We start from the raw sequence: 22,207 nt of genomic DNA, 5'->3' as shown, positions 1-22,207 counted from the left end.
GATAGAGCGTCCCTTTGGCAATGTGCCCAGCATGATAATATCAGGTGGTGTCATCGCACAGGGCATGTTGTGGCATGCCAGCACTTTCTAGCCCTCTCGGGGGCCATTTCACACCTTCCTGAACCAAACTAACCAGTGAGCCACAATTTGTTCAGAAAATTAAAAAAAAATGAAACAAATATGAACCACCAAATTGGGCAAACCAACAAACCACAAAGTTAAATGCACCACCATTTTTGCATTCTGTGCCCATCCCTACTCCACACACTTCTAAATCATTTATTTTCAAATAACCTAGATATAGTAGTATAAACATTCAAACACTCAAGCCTATTGATGTTTCATTGGACCCGTGCTTTACATAAAGAGAATCCAGAAGCAGAACCAACTTAAATTTTAAGAGAAAAAGATACTTTTGAAAATGTAACCTAGATGTAGATGATAAGCTTCTATGTTATTTTGGCCATTTCTAACACAAACTGCATAGCTCTTCAAAGTAATCTTTCAGGACTATTTTTCTTTTGTGATAAGGAAAATAATTTTAAAAAACATACAAAATAGTTCTCAGCACAACATGTTTGAATGTTGTAACATTCTTCATTGTGTATAAGTTCCTTTTAAATACAATTTGTTCAAGCACTTTTCACTTAACAGATTGCCTGTTTTCTGAAATACAGAATCAAAAACAAGGAAAGTCTGAAAAGCACTCAACATTTAAAGATCCAAGTGATCATACTAAAAGATTCACACAACAGCTCTATAGTTTGGTCTTTGCCCTGATCAGATGACTGCTAAGAAACTACATTGTAATTAATAAGCACTCTTTCACACTGCAGTCCTAAATCCAGTCATTTGCTTGGGCTTAGAAAGGTAAAATTGCTCTGGATTGTACTATTAATGTAATTAAAGGAGATAAACCTTTTAAAATTTAGTTTATATAATTGCAGTATAATCAAAAACTACATTAAAAATTGTATGCAGTTTTAGAATATACCAGAATTATGTGTTTCATTTGTAATACATATTTATTTCATCTACCATGTAAATTTCCAGTCTACAGTAGAAACAAATATAGCAGGTGTAAAAATAAATAATTTGATCCCTAATGCCACAGAAACCTTAAAATTGAGTGTGAAACTGAGAATGGAGACCCCACATTTTCAAAACATTTAAATATGACACCACTGCAGCCATGATTCAGAACAACATGACTAACCACTGTTTCGGTGGTTTTTTTTAGAAAAAAATTATAAGTGGCCCATTACTATGTGCACAGAGAGCCATTGTAACTGCATTCAGACATAATGACAATTCCATTTATCTAAGATGGTCATGAAAACAGCTTGCCCCTCTGTTCAAACACTCCCCCCTTCCTCTGTTGCATGCAGAGTGCAATTAAAGATGTCTATATCTGGGAGGCCTTTGATCAAGCTTCAGTTTTCTGTAACATATAATCATGCAGGTGCCTGAGTTAAACGGAGTTTCTGTCCTCTCCATAAACCATAGCTATAGTTTTGTGAAGAGGAATTAAGCTCTAATTTGTTTTAGATATCTGTTTTAGATATATTTAAATGGTTTAAATGGTTTTAATGGTTTTATGAATGTTTATCTGTTTTAGATGTATTTAAATGGTTTTAATGGTTTAAATGGTTTTAGATGTATTTAAATGGTATGAATATGTGTGTTTGATGTGTTGGTATGTTTTGTGGAAGAGCACCTCATTTCGTTGCTCTCTTTTTGTTGAAAACAATGACAATAAATTTATCTATCTATCTATCTATCTATCTATCTATCTATCTATCTATCTATCTATCTATCTATCTATCTATCTAATTTGCTCTAGCACCCACCTTTGAATGGCATGGCACAGAAGAGCTTGATTCAAGGATTCCCAAACCCAGAAAACTTTTAATCATGCTCTGCATATATTTGGGAGGAGTGTAGAAGCGAGGAGAGGTGGGCACAAGAATAAACTCAGTTTGGACATATTACAGAAAAACAGAAATTTGTCAAGGCAGCTGTGTGACCTTTTTCATGCAGATTTTTTTTTTTGGGGGGGGCAACATCTACAGAATTTCCTATGTAGATTACACCAAGTGATTCCACATAGGGCCAGCCCTGCCACTAGGCAATTTAGGCAACTGCCTAGAACGCTGGCCTCCCAAGGACACCCAATTGGCTGTCACCCATGTGACTGCGAATGTAGTCTCACAAGCAGCATGCTGCAGCGGATCCCAGAGACTGTGAGGCCCAATCTGGTCACTCTCCCTCCTGCTGCCAGCAAAGGGTGGCCATACTAATGCAAAGAACGTGCTGCTGGCCATTGCTGGAGCCAAGTCATGTCAACTGCAGCTCTCCTGTGGAGAGCTGCTATGGCAAAGGTGCCCGAGAGCTCGCTTGCCTGCCTGCCGCCCTTCTCCTCCGTGAGCACGGGGCAACAGGGAGAGCTACCTGGCTGGCCTCCTTCCCCACCCCTGGTCCCTCCCCTCCTGCCTCTTTGGCCCCAGACTCCCTGCGCCTCCATCAGTAGGAGTCATGTCAATTGTGTCTGAGAGCTCGCTTGCCTGCCCACTGCCGTCACTTCTCCTCAAGTGTGGGTCAGCAGGGAGAGTTGCCTGGCTGATCTCCTTTCCCACCCCTGGTCCCTCCCCCTTCTGCCTGTGAGGACAGAACAGTGTTGAGGCTATTCCCTCATCTTACAAAAAAAATTCCTTGAAAAAGGAAAAAAAATCTGAATTCAGAGAGCCCTTTCTTCCTTTCTCCTGCAAACTAAGTGCTCCAGTCTCCACAAAAGCAGCAAGAGTATTTGCTTGCCTTGTCCAAACTGCACCATGAAGTACATATGCCCAATTTTTTTCTGAATGTAGGGTTTTTCCCCCAAAAGGGGGGGGCCTCAGAGCACTCGATATAGCCAAGAGAGGGGGCTCTGACTGCAACCGCACAAAAGCTGAAAGGGTGCACCAGACATTTCTTGCCATTATGCTGCACCGCTGTAGCTCACCTGCTAGTTGCTTTCTGCTTGACACAGTTCAGAAAGCCCCTCTTTCTCAGTGGAAGCCTTGGGGGGGGGGGGTGTCTCTGCTAAGCCAGCAGCCACAGAAGTTTCAAGTGGATGACTGAGCCAAAGCCACCCTGGAAACAAGTGGAAGAAGCAGCAGCAACTGGCTTCAATTAGCTGGGGGTTGTTCCTATTCAGGAAGGCTTTCTGGGGCGCTTTGGGGAAACGAAGGATCTGGCAGACAAATATACACACACCCTGGCAAAATTGTACTCCAAGCTATGCCTCTGGCATCATGAGAGCTAAGATAAAAAATGTTTGGAATGGGAGGCAGCCAAAAAACTCATCCAAGAAGCATGCATTTTCTCCCTTGAAGTGGAGCACTTGTTTGAAGTGTACAAAAGCCATGGAGGCGCCTAGCCTCCTTCCTCGCCTCCTCTACAGTTGTGCACCTCCAGGTGGATCCTGGCCCCTTGTCCCTGGCCCGCTGTTCTTGCCTAAGCTCCATTGACACCATGCCTGCTGCCCAACTCCTAATTGCTTATTTATTTATTTATTATTTATTTATTTCATTTATATCCCACCCTCCCCCACCACGGCAGGCTCAGGGCGGCTAACAACATTCTACAATCATACAATAACAAGTAAAACCTTAAAATTACAATATAGAGCAATAAAACATTAAAATATTAACTTAAAACCAATCCAGTAATACAGTTGTGATGCGGTATAGATCTTTAGACCGCATTGGCGGACCCTTGGTTACCGTTTTTCCTAGCAGTCCGAGTATGCTAATTTAAAAAGGGTGGTCTTGCAGGCCCTGCGGTCATTAGGTTTTTCCCGGTTGACCTCAGTGCTCTCTGGGGTTCGTATGGGGAAAGACGGTCCCTCAGGTAGACAGGTCCTCGGCCATATAAGGCTTTAAAGGTAACGACCAACACTTTGTACTGGACCCGGTATATAATCGGCAGCCAGTGCAGTTCACGTAGCCCCGGCTGTATATGTTCCCGTTTTGGGAGTCCCAACAACAGCCTGGCCGCCGCGTTCTGCACTAGCTGCAATCTCCGGGTCCGGCACAGAGGTAGCCCCAAGTAGAGGGCATTACAGTAGTCTAGTCTTGAGGTGACCGTTGCGTGGATCACTGTTGCGAGGTCCCGGCGCTCAAGGAAAGGGGCCAGCTGCCTTGCCCGCTTCAGATGGAAGAATGCTGACTTGGCAGTGGCTGCTATCTGGGCCTCCATCGATAGTGAAGGCTCCAGTAAAACACCCAGACTCTTTACCTGGTGCGCTGCTTTCAATGGCGCACCATCAAAGGTCGGGAGAGCTATTTCCCTTCCCAGAGCGCCGCGACCCACGCATAGGACCTCTGTCTTCGCTGGATTCAACTTCAGCCCACTCAGCCTGAGCCATGTCGCAACAGCCTGTAATGCCCGGTCGAGGTTCCCTGGGGCGGAGTCGGGCCAGCCATCCACTAGTAGATAGAGCTGGGTGTCATCTGCATATTGATGGCAACCCTGCCCAAACCGCCGGGCAATCTGGGCAATGGGGCGCATATAGATGTTAAACAACATCGGGGAGAGAACTGCTCCCTGAGGCACCCCACAATCCAGTGTGCGCCTCCGGGACCGCTCGCTCCCGATAGCCACCCTCTGTCCCCGACCTAGGAGAAAGGAGGAAAGCCACTGCAAGGCCGACCCCTCAACCCCAATGTCGGCGAGGCGGCGCGTCAGTAACCGATGGTCGACTGTATCAAATGCAGCCGACAGGTCTAACAACATCAGTACCGCAACGCCGCCCCGATCCAGTTGCCGTTGGAGGTCATCCACTAAGGCGACCAGCACCGTCTCCGTCCCATGGCCCGGCCGGAAACCAGACTGACATGGGTCTAGGACAGAAGCGTCATCCAGAAACCCCTGTAGCTGCTGCGCCACGGCCCTCTCAATAATTTTACCTAAAAACGGTAAATTGGACACCGGCCGGTAATTCGCCAATTCAGCCGGGTCTGCTGTAACTTTTTTCAGGAGAGGGCGGACCAAAGCCTCTTTCAGAGGTGTTGGAAAATGCCCCTCTAAAAGGGATCTATTTATGATGTCCCGTAAAGGACATCTAAGCTCCCCTTGGCAGGATTTAATCAGCCAAGAGGGGCAAGGGTCCAGATCACATGTTGTCGGGCGAGCAGCAGAGAGGATTCTGTCGACTTCCTCCAGGCTGAGTGGGTCGAAGTGGTCCAGCACTAAACCCGAAGACAGGCACGGAGCCTCAATTTCACTCACTGTATCTAATGTGGTAGGCAGGTCTTGGCGGAGCAGCGAGATTTTATCTGCAAAATATTTCGCAAATGCCTCGCAGCCTATTTCTAATTCTCTAACATTTGGTTTGCCTTGTGGCAGCGTTGTAAGATCCCCAATTATTCTAAATAATTGTGCTGGGCGCGAATTTGCAGATGCAATCTTGGTTGCAAGTAATCTTTCTTTGCAGCCTTGACTGCCATCTCATAAGACTTCATAAACGTTCTATAGGATGTTCTGGCTCACGCCGGGGGGGGGGGGGGGCGCAAGGGTGCCAGGCCGTCTAGGGATGGCCCTGATTCCACATTCACCTATTTAATCCAGTAGGACTCTTCCACAAACAAGAAGGAAATGTCAGTCCATGTAGTTGAAATTTTAGGATAACAAATAAGAAAAGTATGAACTGAAAGCCTAACCATGCAAACAGGGATGCAAAATCCAGATGCCCAGGAGTCACTAGCACCGAGCATACTGAACCTGGTCGCCAGGTTTGCTTCAGAGTGTAGGGAGCAGGTGTTTCCTCCTACCTGTCTCATAAGTTTTCAAATATATTGTACTCTGCATATAAAGCGTATGGGGATGAAAGAACAATGCTTAGAAATATAAGCCAGCACGAACAGTGAATATGACTCATCATTATGCAAAGCATTAGAATAAATGGTAGTGTAAATTAAATTATTACTTACCAGATCTTGGCTGCTGTTGGCTGTTCAATGCTTTAAGCATGTCTTCTAAAGAGATACACACTCCAAGATTTGGCATGGAGTAGTACTTAGCAGCCAGAGCAAAAGCATGCACGTTAACCAGCTTCTGAGAATTTTCACAGAAGATGTTGGAAAAATCACAGCCATCTGTATGGAAAGGAGGAAAGTTATTTATTAATAGCAACAAGAGTGTGACACAGTTCAAGAGAACTATCACCAATATAGGGAAATATACATGTAAAAAGATATATCTTCATGAACTGATTAAGCATGGCTTCATATTGTAATTTTAATCACAGAATCTGCACAATAAGCTAATTCAAATGTCCCTTAAAGATGTGTGGCAAACAGGAAGAAATAGCTGTCATTATTTATTTATTTTAAACATGTCTATGCTGTTTTCCCACCCAAATAAGATTCCCAAGGCAGTGCGAATCAAACATTTAAAACATTTCAGCATTAAAAACATTTAGAATAAAGTATATATACAATAATAAAAGCATATAAACAGACATAATCCTATGGATGGTATGTGTGTGTGGAACCTACTTTTCCCATTCAATATATAACAAGCACATAATTGTCTTATCTACTGCTCACTTGGGGAACTTACTTCCCACATACAAAGGAAAATTTAAGTGTTCATCCTGTTCCCAAACTCTCATCACAAGGAGGGTGAGATAAAATGTATTCTCTGTCATATACTGTACTACTCAGTTTTGGAGCTAGATAATTGGTTTCCAAAGTTCTGCAGTAAGCACCACAAGTGAATTTTGGTATGGTGCAGATTGCTGGTGTTCAATATAAGTTGAGTGGGAGTATCCCTGAATCTCAACAAGTCTTGCACCATGGATATAAATCTCTAATTGCATATCGCCCTACAATCCTGTCAGTTTAGATAACTTAGCTATTTACCCAACTTTACATACCACAGCCTTAATGGTTAATCTTTTAACATTTTAGCAACTTATAGAAATGATCTTCTTTATTGCTTTCCTATATATTGCTGTTATAGCTTAAATGCCTTTTTACTTTCATCTAAAAATGCAAGGCAGCAAACTTAAGAAACAGGGGAAGGGTAAACACCAAAATAAGGCATGAGGAGAGCCTAAAAAAATTAATCTTACATAAAAGGAACATAAACCCATATTTGTTAATCAGATGCATTTTGTATTTCCACATTGTGAAACATGAAATGAGAAATAATCTTTTTGCTGCCTCGTTTCTTATACTCTAAAAACAACAAAGACGGACTAACTAGGGAATAGTTAACCTGTGTGGGTAGGAAGGAAAGATCCCTTCACTTCAAAGTTGTGGGTGAACCAAGAGAAACTGGATACACACAAACAGATTTCATCACCTTTGGCATACCATGCTGTGAGTTCTGATAAGTGGAGACAGAGTCACAGCTGGAGACTGCTAGAACTTATATGTCTGTGTAAGGCAAATCTGAAACTGGCCATCACAAAACCTTAAATTTGTGGGAATAATGGACTTGCTTGTGTAAAATATCTTATGTGATTTTTAAAAAGTATACATATTTGTTTTTGCTTCTTTCATGTAAAATGAGTATTTATCTGGATTGAATGTTAAGATGTGATCTAAGAACAGAAAGGAAGAAAGTGAAGATCTTAAAAAGATTATAAATAATCATTGTGAGATTATTTTAGCCAGTACACTAAAACAAAAAATCAAAATGTCTCTCAAGAAAAAGATAATACCAAATAGAAAGTTTCAGCTCCATGATATGTTCCAGAGGCTGTCTGCGCAAACTCTGTAGGGCTCACTTTCTTTGCTAAAGCAAGTTAAGCAGTAAGGAATTTAATCAGCAACATCACTTTGTTTTAAGAAAAAGGCTACTGAAAATGAAAATAGGATACAGCAAAGAGGGAATACATTTGAGAAATTTCTTACAAAGGCAAAAATATACTGGTTAATTTATTCTACAGTTAAAGGTTTCAGAAATCAAGATTTAAATGTGTGAAGACATAATCAAATCCACCACTTGGAGTCATTGGAACAAGCACTTGTATCATGTTGCAGCATAGAGGATGGCCATCACTATGAATATAAACACTGCTGACTCCGCACTTCCTTTGCTGATCTGATGAAGGGACTAAAATTAAGACCCTTGTTCTGGTGGGAACCAAGTGGTTGCGGTTGTTTTTTGTCTCCTCCTCCTCCTCCAAGGAATGTAGACCAACTAAATTGCCCCCCCTAGGTTAAGAGTCATGGCAGAAGAAAGTGAAACTTTCCATTTTAAAAATTATATACATTTTGGTCTACAGAATTTTCCCCAAGCTATTTCATATTGTCCCTCAAACTACTTTAACTTTTTAGGTCATTGACCTCAAACTACTTTAACTTTTTAGGTCATTGACTGCCCAGAGATTTATGACCGGATGCCATCCATATGCTAACAATACCCAGCTCTAAGTTTAAATGATAAAACCTCCAGAAGCAGCTGACTCTGTGCTGACCTGATGGATGAACACTATAGCTAAGCAGAACAAGCTGAATCTTAATACAGACAAGACAGTGGTATAACAGAAAGTGTTACTGATAGATGGAAGTAATAAGCTACAATAGATGGGAACAATTTTTTTACCAACCATGTTAGGAGTTCGGGGTACTCTAGAACCTACTTTACTTTTAGAGAAACATGTCCATTCTGTTGTCAAGATGCCTTCTAAGCATGGACATGAACTGAACCCCACACGGTGATTCCTGCTCAAAATGGGCCGATTTGTGATTTGTTCCAAACTGTTTTGGTTCATTGTGTCGTGCCTGAACTGGAAAATGAACTGAGTATTTTCCTTGGTGGTTCATTTGGTTCATTATCATTTTGTTTTTCCAGACAGCCTGGTGCCGATGCAATCAATTCCTAGGCAATGCTGGAGGTGGACTTTTGGGAGCCCTAGAAACACCCATAGCAGTTGTCCATAGCTTGATTGGCAGCTCTGAGAACCCATTTATTACCGCACCCTTTGTATTTATTAACACACCCTTTATCACCTGCTTTCACTTTGCAAACAACTTCAGCATGAGTTAGCCTGCTTGTTGATTTGCCTGTTGCTCCTTGCTAGAGTTTAGGGACTCCTTTTGTCCTGCAGCCCCACAATGTGGGACAATTTTAAACACCTCTCCCAGCTGGAAAGGTGTTGCCAATTGCTCCTTTGTGGTTTAAGGGACCTTAGCCTCAGGGAGAAGTTTTATCAGAACATAAGCTTTCGTGTGCTCTCTAAGCATACTTCATCAGATGAAGGGGTCAGGTATAGTGGGCTGAGCCCCTCATCTGATGAAGTGTGCTTAGAAAGCACATGAAAGCTTACGTTCCGAATAAAACTTGGTCTCAGAGGTGCAACTTGACTCCTGCTTTGTTCAACTGCTTCAGATCAATACGGCTGTCCACTTGGCTCTATCAAGGGGAAGCTGTTTGTGCTGGGTTTGCATTTTGTTGTTGTTGCATTTTTCCCAGACTTATTTGTTATTTCTGGGGGTTTGCTTATTCACAGAAACCACTCGTTTGTGCTCTAGGGGTTTCAGGCCCCCCCCCCTCTATTTCTTGCCTTATTTCTACAATTTTATTTCAAATCCTAATTTGTTATTTTGGTGGGCTTTGTTTTCTTTTAATTACAGAGAACAAACCAGCTTCCTTGTGTCTCTGTGGTTTTCAGGGACAGAGGTTCATGTTTATTGCCTTCCTTTTTTCATAATTTAGTGATTCTGCTGGGGGTTGTTATTCTGCTCATGTCAGTGTGGCTATTTTATTTTTTGGCTTTCAAAACCAACTTGCTGAGCCATTTTGGGAAACATTTCCCTTGACTGGGATGCATCACCCTTATTATTAAATCATAAGATTTTCACGTTTGATCAGTTTACCAAGACCAACTGTGCTGGGGGCACCTGCTTTGGGAGGCTGTTATTTTGGAAATTCCTTAAAAAAAACCCCGAGTTTCAAAAAGATTGGACTAGGAGTCCAATTCTATCAACCCCAAAAGAAGATGCCCCCATCTTTCATTATTTCCAATGGAGAGAAAGCATTTAGAAGGAACATGGTCTCTTTAAATGTGATGGCCAGAACTCTCTTTGGCATTCAATCCTGTTTGTCACAACCTTGCTCCTGGTTTCACCCCCAAAGTCCCCAGATATTTCCTTAGCTGGACATGGCAACCCTCCTTTACGTAGGGCTGCAGTTAAAAGAAATCTACAAGCTACAACAAATAGAGACTGCACCTCTGTTGACTGGGTGCCAAAGCAACCAAAAATCAGTTCTGCAGCATGTCTACTGGTTGCCTTTTCATTCTTAAACTCAGTTGAAGTTGCTGGGTTTTACCAGCAAAGGCTTATGCAGTCTGAGGCTGACTTATCGAAGCAGTATCTTGCTCCACATAAAATCATATGCCACTTGCATTCTTCCCAGAAGATTCTGTTTACAGTTCTGCTCTCCAGGAGTGTTTTGCTGTTTTTCAGCTCTCTCAGTGGTTGTTCCTACCTTGCAAAATGGTGTCCCCCAAGGAAATCACCATAAGGTTTGGGTTGTTGTTGTTTTTTTTGAAAGAATACATTATTCCAAAATACTTTTGGTTTATCTGTATGGGCTCTTTGTATTGCTTTCCTGAGAATTTGTCCCTAGCAAATGAAGTGCAGCTCCTTTTAAATAGTGTCATTTTATAAAATTTAAGGCTGTCTGTTTTTAAAATGTCTTATGCATTTTATCAGCCACCATGAGGTTCTTGAGGAAAGATGAGGTATTAATGTTTTAAACAAGTATCTGAAAGACTTTACTTCAAACACCATAACAAACTGAAAAGAGGTCTGTCATCACCTGGAACAATCAAATCTTGTTTGCCTGTCATTAGATCCTAAATCGACCTGCTAAAATGCCTGAATCTATATCCTTAAAATGCTTCCAGAAATTCACCATTTGACTTACTGTTGAAAATGATGCCAGTCATAGCAGTAACTGTACAAATCTATACAGCTCAAAAAGCACAAAGTAGGACATAAGAGATTCATCAGCCATCGCAGTAGAGTTTAAGCCTCCCTATACAGAGAGCGAGATTAGCATTACTATGCTACTTTCTGTGGGGGAGCAGAACAGGGCCATAGCCAGAATTTGGAAGGTGGGGGGGGATTTACATTTTGGGGGGGGCACTGCAGGCCCGCCCAGTCCCCCAAACAACCTTCCCTCTAGTGGCTCCCTCCCTCCTTGCCTCTCTCTCTTGCTACCGCCCTCCCATCCAATCAACTTGCTTCCAGGCTGAGGGCAGAAGCAGCCCCCAGCCAGTCAAAGGGCCCGTGAATCAGTTGTTTCCAGGGCCCTTTAACCTGTGCGGGGGCTGGGGACTGCTTCTGCTTCCAGTCCATGCGCTATTTTAGTGGCAGGAAATAGAGGGCTGCGGTGAGCTCACCACTGCCCTCTCTTCCCCACCAGTAAAATAACGTGCGAGCCGGCAGCAGATACAGGTGCCTGCGTGAGTTAAGGGCCGCGAAACAGCTGATCCACAGGCTCTTTAAGTAGCGGGAGGGGCTGGGGGCTGCTTCTGCTGCCAGGAGCGGCTCCAGGGCGAATAGTCCCTACAAATGTGGCCTCCCTGTACCCCCCAGCCACTCTGCTCACCCCCACCCGCTGCCGCAGCGCTCCACCGCTGTAGCTCACCTGCTAGTTGCTTTCTGCTTGACAACTGCTGCTGGCTCGTGCACTGTTTTAGTGGCAGGGAACGGAGGGCTGCGGCGACCTCACCATTGCCCTCTCTTCCCTATCAGTAAAATAACACACGGACCAGCAGCAGAAACAGGCCCCCCACGCTAATTAAGGGCCCATGAAACAGCTGATCCACAGGCCCTTTAAGTAGCGAGGGGGCTGGGGGCTGCTTCTGCTGCCAGGAGTGGCTCTAGGGCGAATAGGCCCTAGGCAGGTGACCCTCTCCAGTGCCCCCCAGCCACTGTGCTCCATTCACCCCCACCCCCTCTGCTTGCTCGCCCCCTGCCACACACACTGCTTGCTCGCTGCCACCGTGGCATTCTCCTGCTCACTGCCCCTCCTCCCCCCACGACTGCCGCCAGCCCGCACACTGTTTTTGTGGCAGGGAACGGAGAGCTGTGGCGCACTCACCACCACCCTCTCTTCCCCATCAGTAAAATTACGTGCGGGCAGGCAGCACAAGCAGCCCCTCGCATGAGTTAAGGGCCCACGAAACATCTGATCGACGGGCCATTTAAGTAGAAGGGGAGCTGGAGCCTGCTTCTGCCGCCAGGAGTAGCTCTAGGGCAAATAAGCCCTAGGCAGGTGACCCTGCCAGCCACCACGCTCTGCTTGCCCCCACCCGCCACGGCGGCACTCTGCTCACTCACCGCCTGCTGCCACCCCCCCCCCACTGCCGCACTCTGCTCACCCACCACTGCCATGGCGCTCCCCCCCCCCCAGCTCGCCATGACTGCTGCTGGCCCACACGCTGTTTTAGTGTCAGGGAAGGGGGGTCTATGGCGAGTTCACTTCTGCCCTCTCTTCCCCACCAGTAAAATAACTTGTGGGCCGGCAGCAGGAGCAGGCCCCGTGCGAGTTAAGGATCCGTGAAACAGCAGATCCGCAGGCCCTTTAAGTTGCTGGGGGGGGGGGCTGGGAACTGTTTCTGTTGCCAGGAGAGGCTCTAGGGTGAATAGGCCCTAGGCAGGTGACCTCCCCCCCCCCCCCCGCCCCGCTGCAGCACTCCCCCACTCATCGCCCCTCCTCCCACCACTCGCTGTGACTGCTGCCAGTCCATGCACTGTTTTAGTGGCAGGGAAGGGAGGGCTGTGGCGAGTAAAATAACGCACAGGCCAGCAGCAGAAACAGTCCCCATGCCAGTTAAAGGGCCCACAGATCAGCTGTTTTGTGGGCCCTTAACTCGGGTGGGGCTGGGAGCTGCTTCTGCCACTGGCCCGTGAGTTATTTTACTGGTGGGGAAGAGAGGGCGGTGGAAAGCTTGCCATAGCCCTCCCTTCCCTGTCACTAAAACAGCACGTGAGGCTGGCAGCAGAAGGGGCCCCCAGCCCCCTCAAGCTAAAGGGTCCGTGAAACAGCTGATCGGCGGGCCCTTTAAGAATTATAAGAAGATACTGGATTTATATCCCACCTTCCACTCAGAGCAGCTCACAATCTCCTTTATCTTCCTCCTGCACAACAGACACGCTGTGAGGTGGGTGGGGCTGAGAGGACTCTCACAACAGCTGCCCTTTCAAGGACAACCTCTGCCAGAGCTATGGCTGACCCAAAGCCATTCCAGCAGGTGCAAGTGGAGGAGTGGGAAATCAAACCCGGTTCTCCCAGATAAGAGTCCACACACTTAACCACTACACCAAACTGGCTCTCTCTAACTCAGCCCCCCACCCCGTCCCAGAAGCGACCTCTCCACTGCCCAGGAGCCATGGCAGAGGCCCCAGAGTCAGGGGGCCTCGTCCAGAAGTCGGGGGGGTGGCTGTTCCCCCACAACCCCCCTCGTAGCTACTACGGACCTGGAGCAGAATAGCAATTTACTTTGCCAGAAAATCCCTGAAGAGCCACTTGCCACAAAAGTAGGACCCCCGCCCCCCCCCGCATCCCAGCCTAGCAGCTTCAGACCCTTGAAAGGTTCTTACCGGCGGCCTCCTCCAGAGTGCGCTGTGGAGGTGGCTCTTCCAGGAGTCGCTGAAGCCTCTCCCCACTTAACGCTTCCAGCACTGTCTCCGGAGGAAGCGTTACCAGCTTCTCCCACAGACCACGCGTAAAAAACTCCACGGTGTGGGCCTGGCACAGCGGCAACACCCGCCGCACAAACTGGGCCACAACCTGGACGCGCGTTCTGATTGCCTCTGCAGACGGCTTCAGAAGAAGCAGCTCGTCTGCCTTGGGGATGGCCATACACCCTTCGTGGGTACTCTGCGACATAGCAAGCCGGAAAGATGGTCTTCCTGCCAGTCCCAGAGGTGCTGCTAATTCGGCGTTTGATTGAGGTGGCCTTATCCTTACGGCGTGAGCCCATCTCTAAATGCAGAGCTTCGTTTTTCCCTCCCATTCTGGTATTTCCTACTGCGGCTTCTGCTCAGACAAAGGGAATCAAAGGCCGATAGAGGCCTTTCCCGCCTCTCCTATCAGAAGGCGAGCATAGGCCGAGCAGTGGGCGCGTGTTTGACGACGTAAGTGGGCTGCGACGTGGTTTCCTGATGGCGCCGTTAGCGAGGAAGAGAGAGTCTCCGGGCCAAAAGAAGGATGTGGGAACTCAGAATTTGCAAGTTCAGCGTAGTCGGAAACAGCCGTGGAGACGAGATCCAAGTGCGGTGAGGGGGAGCATCCAGGAGGGTATGTAATAGCTCCCAAGGGGGGCTTGGTTGTCGCTTTGATTTTCGCTGGAAACGGCTGGAATAGCCTCTTGTTCGTTTTCTGTCTCTCCCCTTTGCTGTGTACCTCCATCTTTGCATTTCGCTGGAACCGGCTGGAATAGCCTCTTGTTCGTTTTCTGACTCTCCCCATTGCTGTGTACCTCCATCTTAACCTGAGTCATTTACAAGTTTTCAGCCAGTGCCTAAACGTGGTTGAAGTAATAGAAAAGGGCAAGGATCCAGTAGCAAGTCGACTAACATGGCTACCCATCATATTCAAAGTTAATCCTAGTTGTTTTGAAAGTGGCTCTTATCGTTAGCCTGCTTGCTGAGGTTTGCCGTCCTAATTTCGTTTGCTGCCCGCTTTCTATAAATAGGTATTGAGACTCTGCTTGCTAAAGCCTGCCCTGTTAACTGGCATTTAATTATTTTCTGTGCTCTGCTTTTATATTGCTATTGCCTTTCCCAGTCATCTACACTTTACCCCCAGCAAGCTCAGTATTCATTTTACTGATCTCAGAAGGATGGAAGGCTGAGTCAACCTTGAGCTGGTTACCCAAACCCAGCTTCTGCTGGTATCGAACTCAGGTCATGAGCAGAGCTTGGACTGCAATACTGCAGCTTACTACTTTGTGCCACAGATGAGCTTTATTTTGTTAAAGGCTGGATGTGGAAGCTCCCTGGTTTTCAGCTTTATTTATAGCCATGGGAGGTTGTCTCCAATTCTTTCTCAGTATTGTTCTGCTTATGGTTCAGTTGTTGTACTTCTGAAACCAGGCCCAGCTTAGATGTAGATGTTTTAGGGAATGGTTTAGTCTAGAACTTAACTTGGCAATGATACTGCTAATGCTTCTGAGATGCTTTAAGTTAATGTTTTGTATTTTGTGAATTGTCAAACCATGTGGTTTATCACTGTTGTCTTTGATGCCTATAAAACTGCTGCATTGCTGACTGATGCCTTGGACAAGATCATATAATAGGTAGCTATACTGGATCTTACTGTAGCTTTTTTCCACTGCTGTTATTACAGACTGATACTCTGAAATTTTTAATTTTGCTAATATTGCCGTGGTCAATTAGAAAATGAGATCTTAAGAATTCTTTGTCTTCTAATTGCTGCAATGGTGCCAAAAATCCTCTGAACTCAAAGTATTATTCTATGATGTATTGATTTATTTATTTTTTCTGATTTCAGGACAAGGATTCGCCTTTTTCAGAAAGCAAAAGATTCAACGTGATTACAAGAAGTTATTGAAAAAAGAAAAGCATGCTAATTCCCAGAAGATTGTTGAGTATACAGAGAATTACCCAGAACACTTGAAGCATCTTTATTTAGCTGAAGAGGAAATGCTTAAAAAACAACATAAGCCTAAAGATAATGGCATACTTCTATTGGAAGAAACAAGTATCAGCACAACCAAGTAATTTCATTGTAATTCCATTGTCAATATAAAGCAGATGTGGTCTGGTTAGAATTTTTCAACTCGGAGTGACATTCTTAGTTTTTTAAGTTTAGTTGAGTGGACAAGACAACATATACCAAATACGCTATTCTTTTGAGCTTTATATTTTTTATTGGCTATTTGGATCAAGGTACAGCTACACAGAAAATGTACATTGTTCTGTTGCTTAAAATAAAATTTGTTTCTGTAATTTTAAGCTTTATCCAGATTTTTAATTAATGAACATAGATCTACTTTTGATACCTGACATTTGGTACAGCTTGGTTATGCTTTTATATTTGTGCATAGTATAATGATCTTGTGAATTCACTGAAATGACTTCTGCCCTTGGAGAACTGCCTTATACTGGTCATACCATTAGAGTGTCTACCTAGGTTTTGATGGTAACTACCCTTTAGGACAGACATACCCCAATTCTATTACACAATTTTTAAATGTTATTATTTTACTGAAGGTGTTGGCAATTGAATCATCAAAGCATGTGGTTTATCACTGTTGTCTTTGATGCCTATAAAATTGATGCATTAAAAACAAGTCGGGCCTTAGATATACTGCTAGGTTTGGGTTTCTTGTGTGGTTATTTCAGTTCAGCCCTATTGTTCTTCATCTGTGAAATGAGAACATTGTGAACTTCTTCACATGTGCCTTATAAGAATGAATACACAAATATTGTGAAATACAATAAGTAGCCTGTTCGTGCTATTATTTTTGACAGCTTGCAAACCTGCTGCATAATGGTGCTGAGAAACATAAGAGCCCTGTTGGATTAGATCAGTAGTCCATCTAGTGCAGCATCCTGTCTTACACAGTGGCCAACCAGTCCTGCTGGATGACCAACAACAGAGCATAGAGACTGACACCTTCCCATAATGTTGTCTCCTGGCACTAGTTAGTGTCTCTAATGTGGAGGTTCCCCTCAGTCACCATGACTAGTAACCACTTATCCTCCATGAATCTGTCTAATAGCCTTTCAAAGCTGTTTATTTCCATTATCATCACTGCATCCTCTTAACAGTGAATTCTACATTTGAATCACTGTCTGTGTAAAGTAGTATTTCCTTTTGTCTGGCCCGAACCTACTACCCATCAGCTTCATTGGATGCCCTTGAGTTCTAATATTTGGGAGAAAAGTTTCTGTTTGTCTGCTCTCTCCACTCCACAAAAAAACCCTTTAATTGTGTTTGTCTGTGTTCTTTATAAAGTTTATATATCTGCTACCTAATCTTAAATAGGAACACATATAGCCCAGCCTGACAAGTTCTCATTTATGTCAGATTTGGCCCTCATAACAAATCAGTTCGACACCCTTGCTCTAATACTTGTTTTAAAAAACCCCCTTAAGACTGCTTAAAACATTAGCACTTGTTGGTCTTAAAGGTGCTTCCTTTGTATTTCTCCCATGAGCTCCAGAGAACTGGGCAAAGGAAGCTCTGGCTCTTTCCTTCCTTCCCCAGGGGACCAGGAGGGGGAGGAGCCTCAGCCAATAGAAGGAAGAGAGGCTAGGTTCACTAGGTCTGCTGTGTGACTGAGAGAGCCTGGCAAAGCAAGCTCTAGCTCCCCCACTTCCTCCCCAAGAAAGGAGCCTCAGCCAATGGAGAAAATAGAGGCTTTGCTCTGTAGCTGATTAAGAAAGCCTTGCAAAGCTTAGACCCCACCTCTACTGAAGTTCTGAGTAGCACCATGAAATGCATTTTATTATTTTATTGTTTTTAAAATTTAAACTAACCTTAAATTGTTTTTAAATTGACTGTTAGCTGCCCTGAGTCTGCTTGTGGAGAGGGCGGAATAGAAAACTGAAGTAATAATTAATTAATAGACATTTACATTGACTTAGTGGTGTTTACTTCCAAGTAACGTGCTCAGGACTCCATTCTAAGTTTGTCTTGCTAATCAAAACCTATTAAATTTTGTCTAGATTGAGAGAATATTTTGAATCTTGAATAATACACAGTGGACTTCTGTAGTGCAACTTCCACTTCTGTACTTGGAGCTATCCTTGAAGAATGTTCAGAGGCTGTGGCTAGTGCAGAATGCTGTGGCTAAACTGCTGGTCAGGGCCAGTTAATGAGAACATGTGATCTCAATCTAACAGCAATTATAATGGCTTCCGATCCACTCCCAAGCCAATTTTTGTCAAATTCTTGTCTATCCAGGTACAACATCACAAAGAGAAGGCATAAAGCAAAAACTTCAAACCAGAAAGCAAAAGAAGAATATGAACAAATAAAGGCCAAGAGGGATGCAAAAAAAGAGGTATGTAAATCTTATGTTAAACCCTTAACCTAAGGGCAGTGTCTGGATAATATGTTAAGTGCTCTTGTTCTCTATGATGCTTTAGAAAGGGGAGAAAATTAAGCATCAGTGGCGGTTGTTTTTTCAACCAACAAATATCTTTTGGGCTCATGGCATGATTTTTAGAAGTGCAGTTTGACTTCTCAGCTCTCTGGAGTGCATATCTAACAGCAATTATGCTGGCTTCTGATCCACTCTCAAGCCAATTCAAGGTGTTGGTTTCACCCTCTTAAGCTGTATGACTTTGGACCAGGATATCTGAAGGTTGACCTTCTCCCTTACATTTGCCTGGGAGTGAAGATGTCAGCAATCAAAAAAGCTTGTCTGGTGGGTACACAAGAGACAGCCCCATTTGTATAACTCAGTAACCTTCCAGAGGGATCCGGATGCAAGTAGTCCCCCCCCACTGCCAATCTGAAGCCCCTACAGTACCAATGCTGCACTTATTCAGAGTGGCAGTGAGTGAAGTGAGAAGAGGGGGTAGATTGGAAGCCCTCAAATGGAGGGGCCATACAGATGGAAGGGGGGTTTGAATGGAGTGCCCTGGCCCCCCCTTGGGCCTCACTGTAGCTACGGGCCTGCCTATAGATAATTTATGAAGACCTATGAGCTGGTGATGAAGGCCACGGTCCGCACGTTATTTTACTGATGGGAAAGAGAGGGCAGCGGTGAGCTCGCCACAGCCCTTCTTTCCCTGCTACTAAAACAGCACACAGGCCAGCAGCAGTTGCAGCAAGTGCGGGGAGGAGGGGTGGTGAGCAGGGGGAGCTCCACGGCAGTGGCGGGTGAGCAGAGCTTAGCGGCGGTGGGTGGCAGCAGGGGACGAGTGAGCGGAACACCGCGGCAGCGGGTGGGGGCAAGCAGAGCATGGTGGCTTTGGGGGGCCGCCTGCCTAGAGTCTATTCACCCTAGAGCTGCTCCTGGCAGCATTAACAGCCCCCCGCTACTTAAAGGGCCTGTGGATCAGCTGTTTCAAGGGCCATTAACTCGCGCAGGGGCCTGCTTTTGCTGCCGGCCTGCATGTTATTTTACTGGTGGGGAAGAGGGAGGTGGTGAGCTCGCCACAGCCCTCTATTCCCTGCCACTAGAACAGTGTGGGCTGGCAGCAGAAGCAGTCCCCAGCCTCCGCTCAAGTTAAAGGGGCCTGCGAAACAGCTGATCCATGGGCCCTTTAACTCACCCGGTCTGGAGGCTACGGAGAGCCAGTTTGGTGTAGTGGTTAAGTGTACGGACTCTGACTGGGAGAACCGGGTTTGATTCCCCACTCCTGCACCTGCTGGAATGGCCTTGGGTCAGCCATAGCTCTGGCAGAGGTTGTCCTTGAAAGGGCAGCTGCTGTGAGAGCTCTCTCCAGCCCCACCCACCTCACAGGGTGTCTGTTGTGGGGGAGGAAGGTAAAGGAGATTGTGAACCGCTCTGAGACTCTTCGGAGTGGAGGGCGGGATATAAATCCAATATCTTCTTCATCATCTTCTACTTTTGCCCCCAGCAGGAAGCCAGTTTGTTGGGGGGAAGGTGAGGGCGGTGGCAAGAGAGAGAAGCAGGGAGGGAGCCACTAGAGGAAAGGTGTTTGGGGGCAATGGGCGGGGCATCAGCCCCCCCCCCCCCCCAATGTAAATGCTCCCCGACCTTCCAAATTCTGGCTATGGCCCTGATGGTAAATGCTTGAGAATTAGAATTAGGCCGTGCATCTTTTGCGAACTATTTTGCAGATAGACTTGCCACTCCATCATGATCTCTCAGCCACATTTGCTATAATATGGGAACTGGGAGCCCATTGCCTGTTTCAGGTCCAGTTTTGAATAATTTCAGCCTGCTATCCCAGGATGAAATGGACAAGACCCTAGCAACATTTGCCCCCTTGATCCATGCCTGTCATAACTGGCTAAAGCATGCAGTGATGAAGTATGGATTCTCCCCACAGGAGATTATCAACATACTACTGATTGGGACATCCCTGGGGGCTTTGAAGGAGGCAGTGGTCCATCCTTTTCTGAAGAAACCATCTTTGGACCCTGTAGTTTTGGCAAACTTCCGCTCAATCTCAAACCTGCTATTCCTGAGTAAGGTTGCAGCTCCAGACTTCCTTGGAGGATGCTGACATCCTGGATCCCATCCAGTCTGGCTTCCACCCTGTCCATGGGACAGAGATGGATGATCTCCAGAGGCATCTGGATTGAAGCAGTTTGACACTACTGATCTCTCTTGATCTGTTGGCAGTGTTCACTATGTTCAACCATGATGTATTGGCTCACCACCTTGCTGACTAACCTTGCAGACTTGCCAGCCTCCAAGTGGAGCCTGGAGTTCTTGGTTTCTGATGTAACCTGCCCCGAGGTTGCTCTGTGGGGAGGACGGGATATAAACAAATAAAATAAATATAACTGACCTAATGCAAGCTGCTGCCATGATACTTTTCTTTTCTGCTTGAGCAGCCGCTGTAGTACAAGCAGAAATTTTGCATTGGATCCAACACATTATATGGAATAGAAATTTATGCTTCTTTTAATTTACTCACTTGTTAAAAATTTCAGTCTGCCAGAAGAAGGAAGGAAGAGAGAGAGAGACTTCAGAAGCTTTACAAACAAAAGAAAATGGAAACATATGAAATATTAAGTAAAAAGACTAGAAAAGGGCAGCCAAATCTAAACCTGCAGATGGAGTACCTCCTTCAGAAGATACAGCAAAAATGATGAACATTTTTAAATGGGTGCTAATAAAAATACTGTTTAATTGTAATAATTTATTCTATCACTGCCTCTAGGTTCAGTCAAGCCTCTGTTTTTAATACAAATTGTACACAAGAGAAGTGAGAGGCCTGCTCTGAAAGTGCTTGTAGTAGACTAAGTAAATGAATTATTGTAAAGTCCACATTGGTATTGTGTTTTTTCGCTGCATTTTCTTTGTAGTTTAAGCATGTTATTGAAATAGTGCCAGTTATTCTGGTAGCTCAGTTTGCAAGGTATGTTTATATGGTCAGAGCCATACTTAGCATCTGTTTGCTAACAAGCTGCAAAAAAATTAACGTGATTGCTGCCAAAGTGTTATGTGCAGGACCTAAATGACAAGGAACTGAATGTTTACTGAATGCTTGGGCCAAAATCAATACATGTACTGTATGGTAAACTCTAACAAAAAAGAAGGAAAACAAAATATATGGACATAGCGGAGTTGGAGCGCAGACTGCCAACTCTTGATGGGGCACTACTAACACCAAAGCCGACTGTCAAGAGCTTAGGAATGACACTGGATACCTTGCTTTCAGTGGAGGCTCAGGTCACGCATATTGCCAAGGAACATTTTTCATCTCCGTCAAGCCCAGCAGCTAGCTCCCCTCCTATCTCGCTTGGACCTGGCCACAGTAATCTTATGTGACAGTCACCTCCAGATTAGACAACTGTAACTCGCTCTATGCTGGCCTGCCCCTGGATCTGACCTGGAAGCTTCAATGAGTCTAGTTCTGATGAGAGTGCCATGGACGGCACATATTCTACCTGTGCTGCACCAGCTACACTGCTTGCCAGTTGAGTACTGGGTCAGAGTCAAGGTTTTGGTTATGACCTTTAAGGCCTTGAGTGGTTTGGGACCAACGTATCTATGGGACTGCCTCCTCCACTGTGTCTCTGGAAGGGCACTATGCTCCACTGGTTGAAATCTGCTGGTGATCCCTGGCCCAAAAGAGGTCTGGCTGTCCTCAACTTTTTCAGTCCTAGTCCCAACTTGGTGGAACACTCTGCCAGAAGAGGTCAGGGCGCTGCGGAATCTTTTATAGTTCCGCAGGGCCTGTGAGGCAGAGATGTTCCGCCAAGCCTTTGCATAAGGACAGCAACAGTTGCCATGCTGGCACCTCCCCGCTCCTGCTTGGGATCCCCCACCTCGATTTAATGACAGGAAATTGAATAAAAGCTGGATTCCATCCACTACAGTGCATGCACAAACATTATATATGCCATTTTAGTAAATATTCTGCAGAATGTAGAAACTTGTAGATTGTAGTTGCACTCTGGATATATGGCCATTGTTCAGAAAAGGACAAGTGTAACTCGTTTGTTTGCCTTAAATGCAGAGTTTGGAAACTGAAGGGTCCTACTTCAGTTTGCAACAGGTTTTGCAGCTTTTTCA

At 45.2% G+C, this 22,207-nt stretch overlaps 2 protein-coding genes across 2 annotated transcripts in view; one reads left to right on the top strand and one right to left on the bottom strand.

The window, feature by feature from the left end:
- METTL25 (methyltransferase like 25) overlaps positions 1-13,899 on the bottom strand; it is a 72,293-nt gene extending 58,394 nt beyond the window's left edge. The window contains exons 1-2 of the mRNA XM_060245142.1: positions 13,611-13,899; positions 5,973-6,137 (exon numbers count right to left, since the gene is read on the bottom strand). Of these exons, the coding sequence (XP_060101125.1) occupies positions 5,973-6,137; positions 13,611-13,899 (454 nt within the window). The remainder of the gene's footprint in view (positions 1-5,972; positions 6,138-13,610) is intronic.
- Positions 13,677-20,954, top strand: CCDC59 (coiled-coil domain containing 59). Its single transcript, XM_060245143.1, has 4 exons — positions 13,677-14,310; positions 15,526-15,751; positions 17,947-18,046; positions 20,620-20,954. The coding sequence occupies exons 1-4, from the start codon at positions 14,175-14,177 to the stop codon at positions 20,776-20,778; spliced, it is 621 nt and encodes a 206-aa protein (XP_060101126.1). The 5' UTR covers positions 13,677-14,174; the 3' UTR covers positions 20,779-20,954.
- The last annotated feature ends 1,253 nt before the right edge of the window (positions 20,955-22,207 follow it).

The sequence above is a fragment of the Heteronotia binoei genome, chromosome 8 (genome assembly GCF_032191835.1).
Source record: "Heteronotia binoei isolate CCM8104 ecotype False Entrance Well chromosome 8, APGP_CSIRO_Hbin_v1, whole genome shotgun sequence".
Taxonomy (NCBI): Eukaryota; Metazoa; Chordata; class Lepidosauria; order Squamata; family Gekkonidae; genus Heteronotia; species Heteronotia binoei.
This window is presented reverse-complemented; position numbering and strand designations above follow the sequence as displayed.

Coding starts and splice junctions, on each gene's coding strand:
- CCDC59 (XM_060245143.1), top strand. CDS start 14,175: ATGGCGCCGTTAGCGAGGAAGAGAGAGTCTCCGGGCCAAAAGAAGGAT. Junction 14,311..15,525: donor GAGGGGGAGCATCCAGGAGG/GTATGTAATAGC, acceptor TTCTGATTTCAG/GACAAGGATTCGCCTTTTTC. Junction 15,752..17,946: donor ACAAGTATCAGCACAACCAA/GTAATTTCATTG, acceptor TTGTCTATCCAG/GTACAACATCACAAAGAGAA.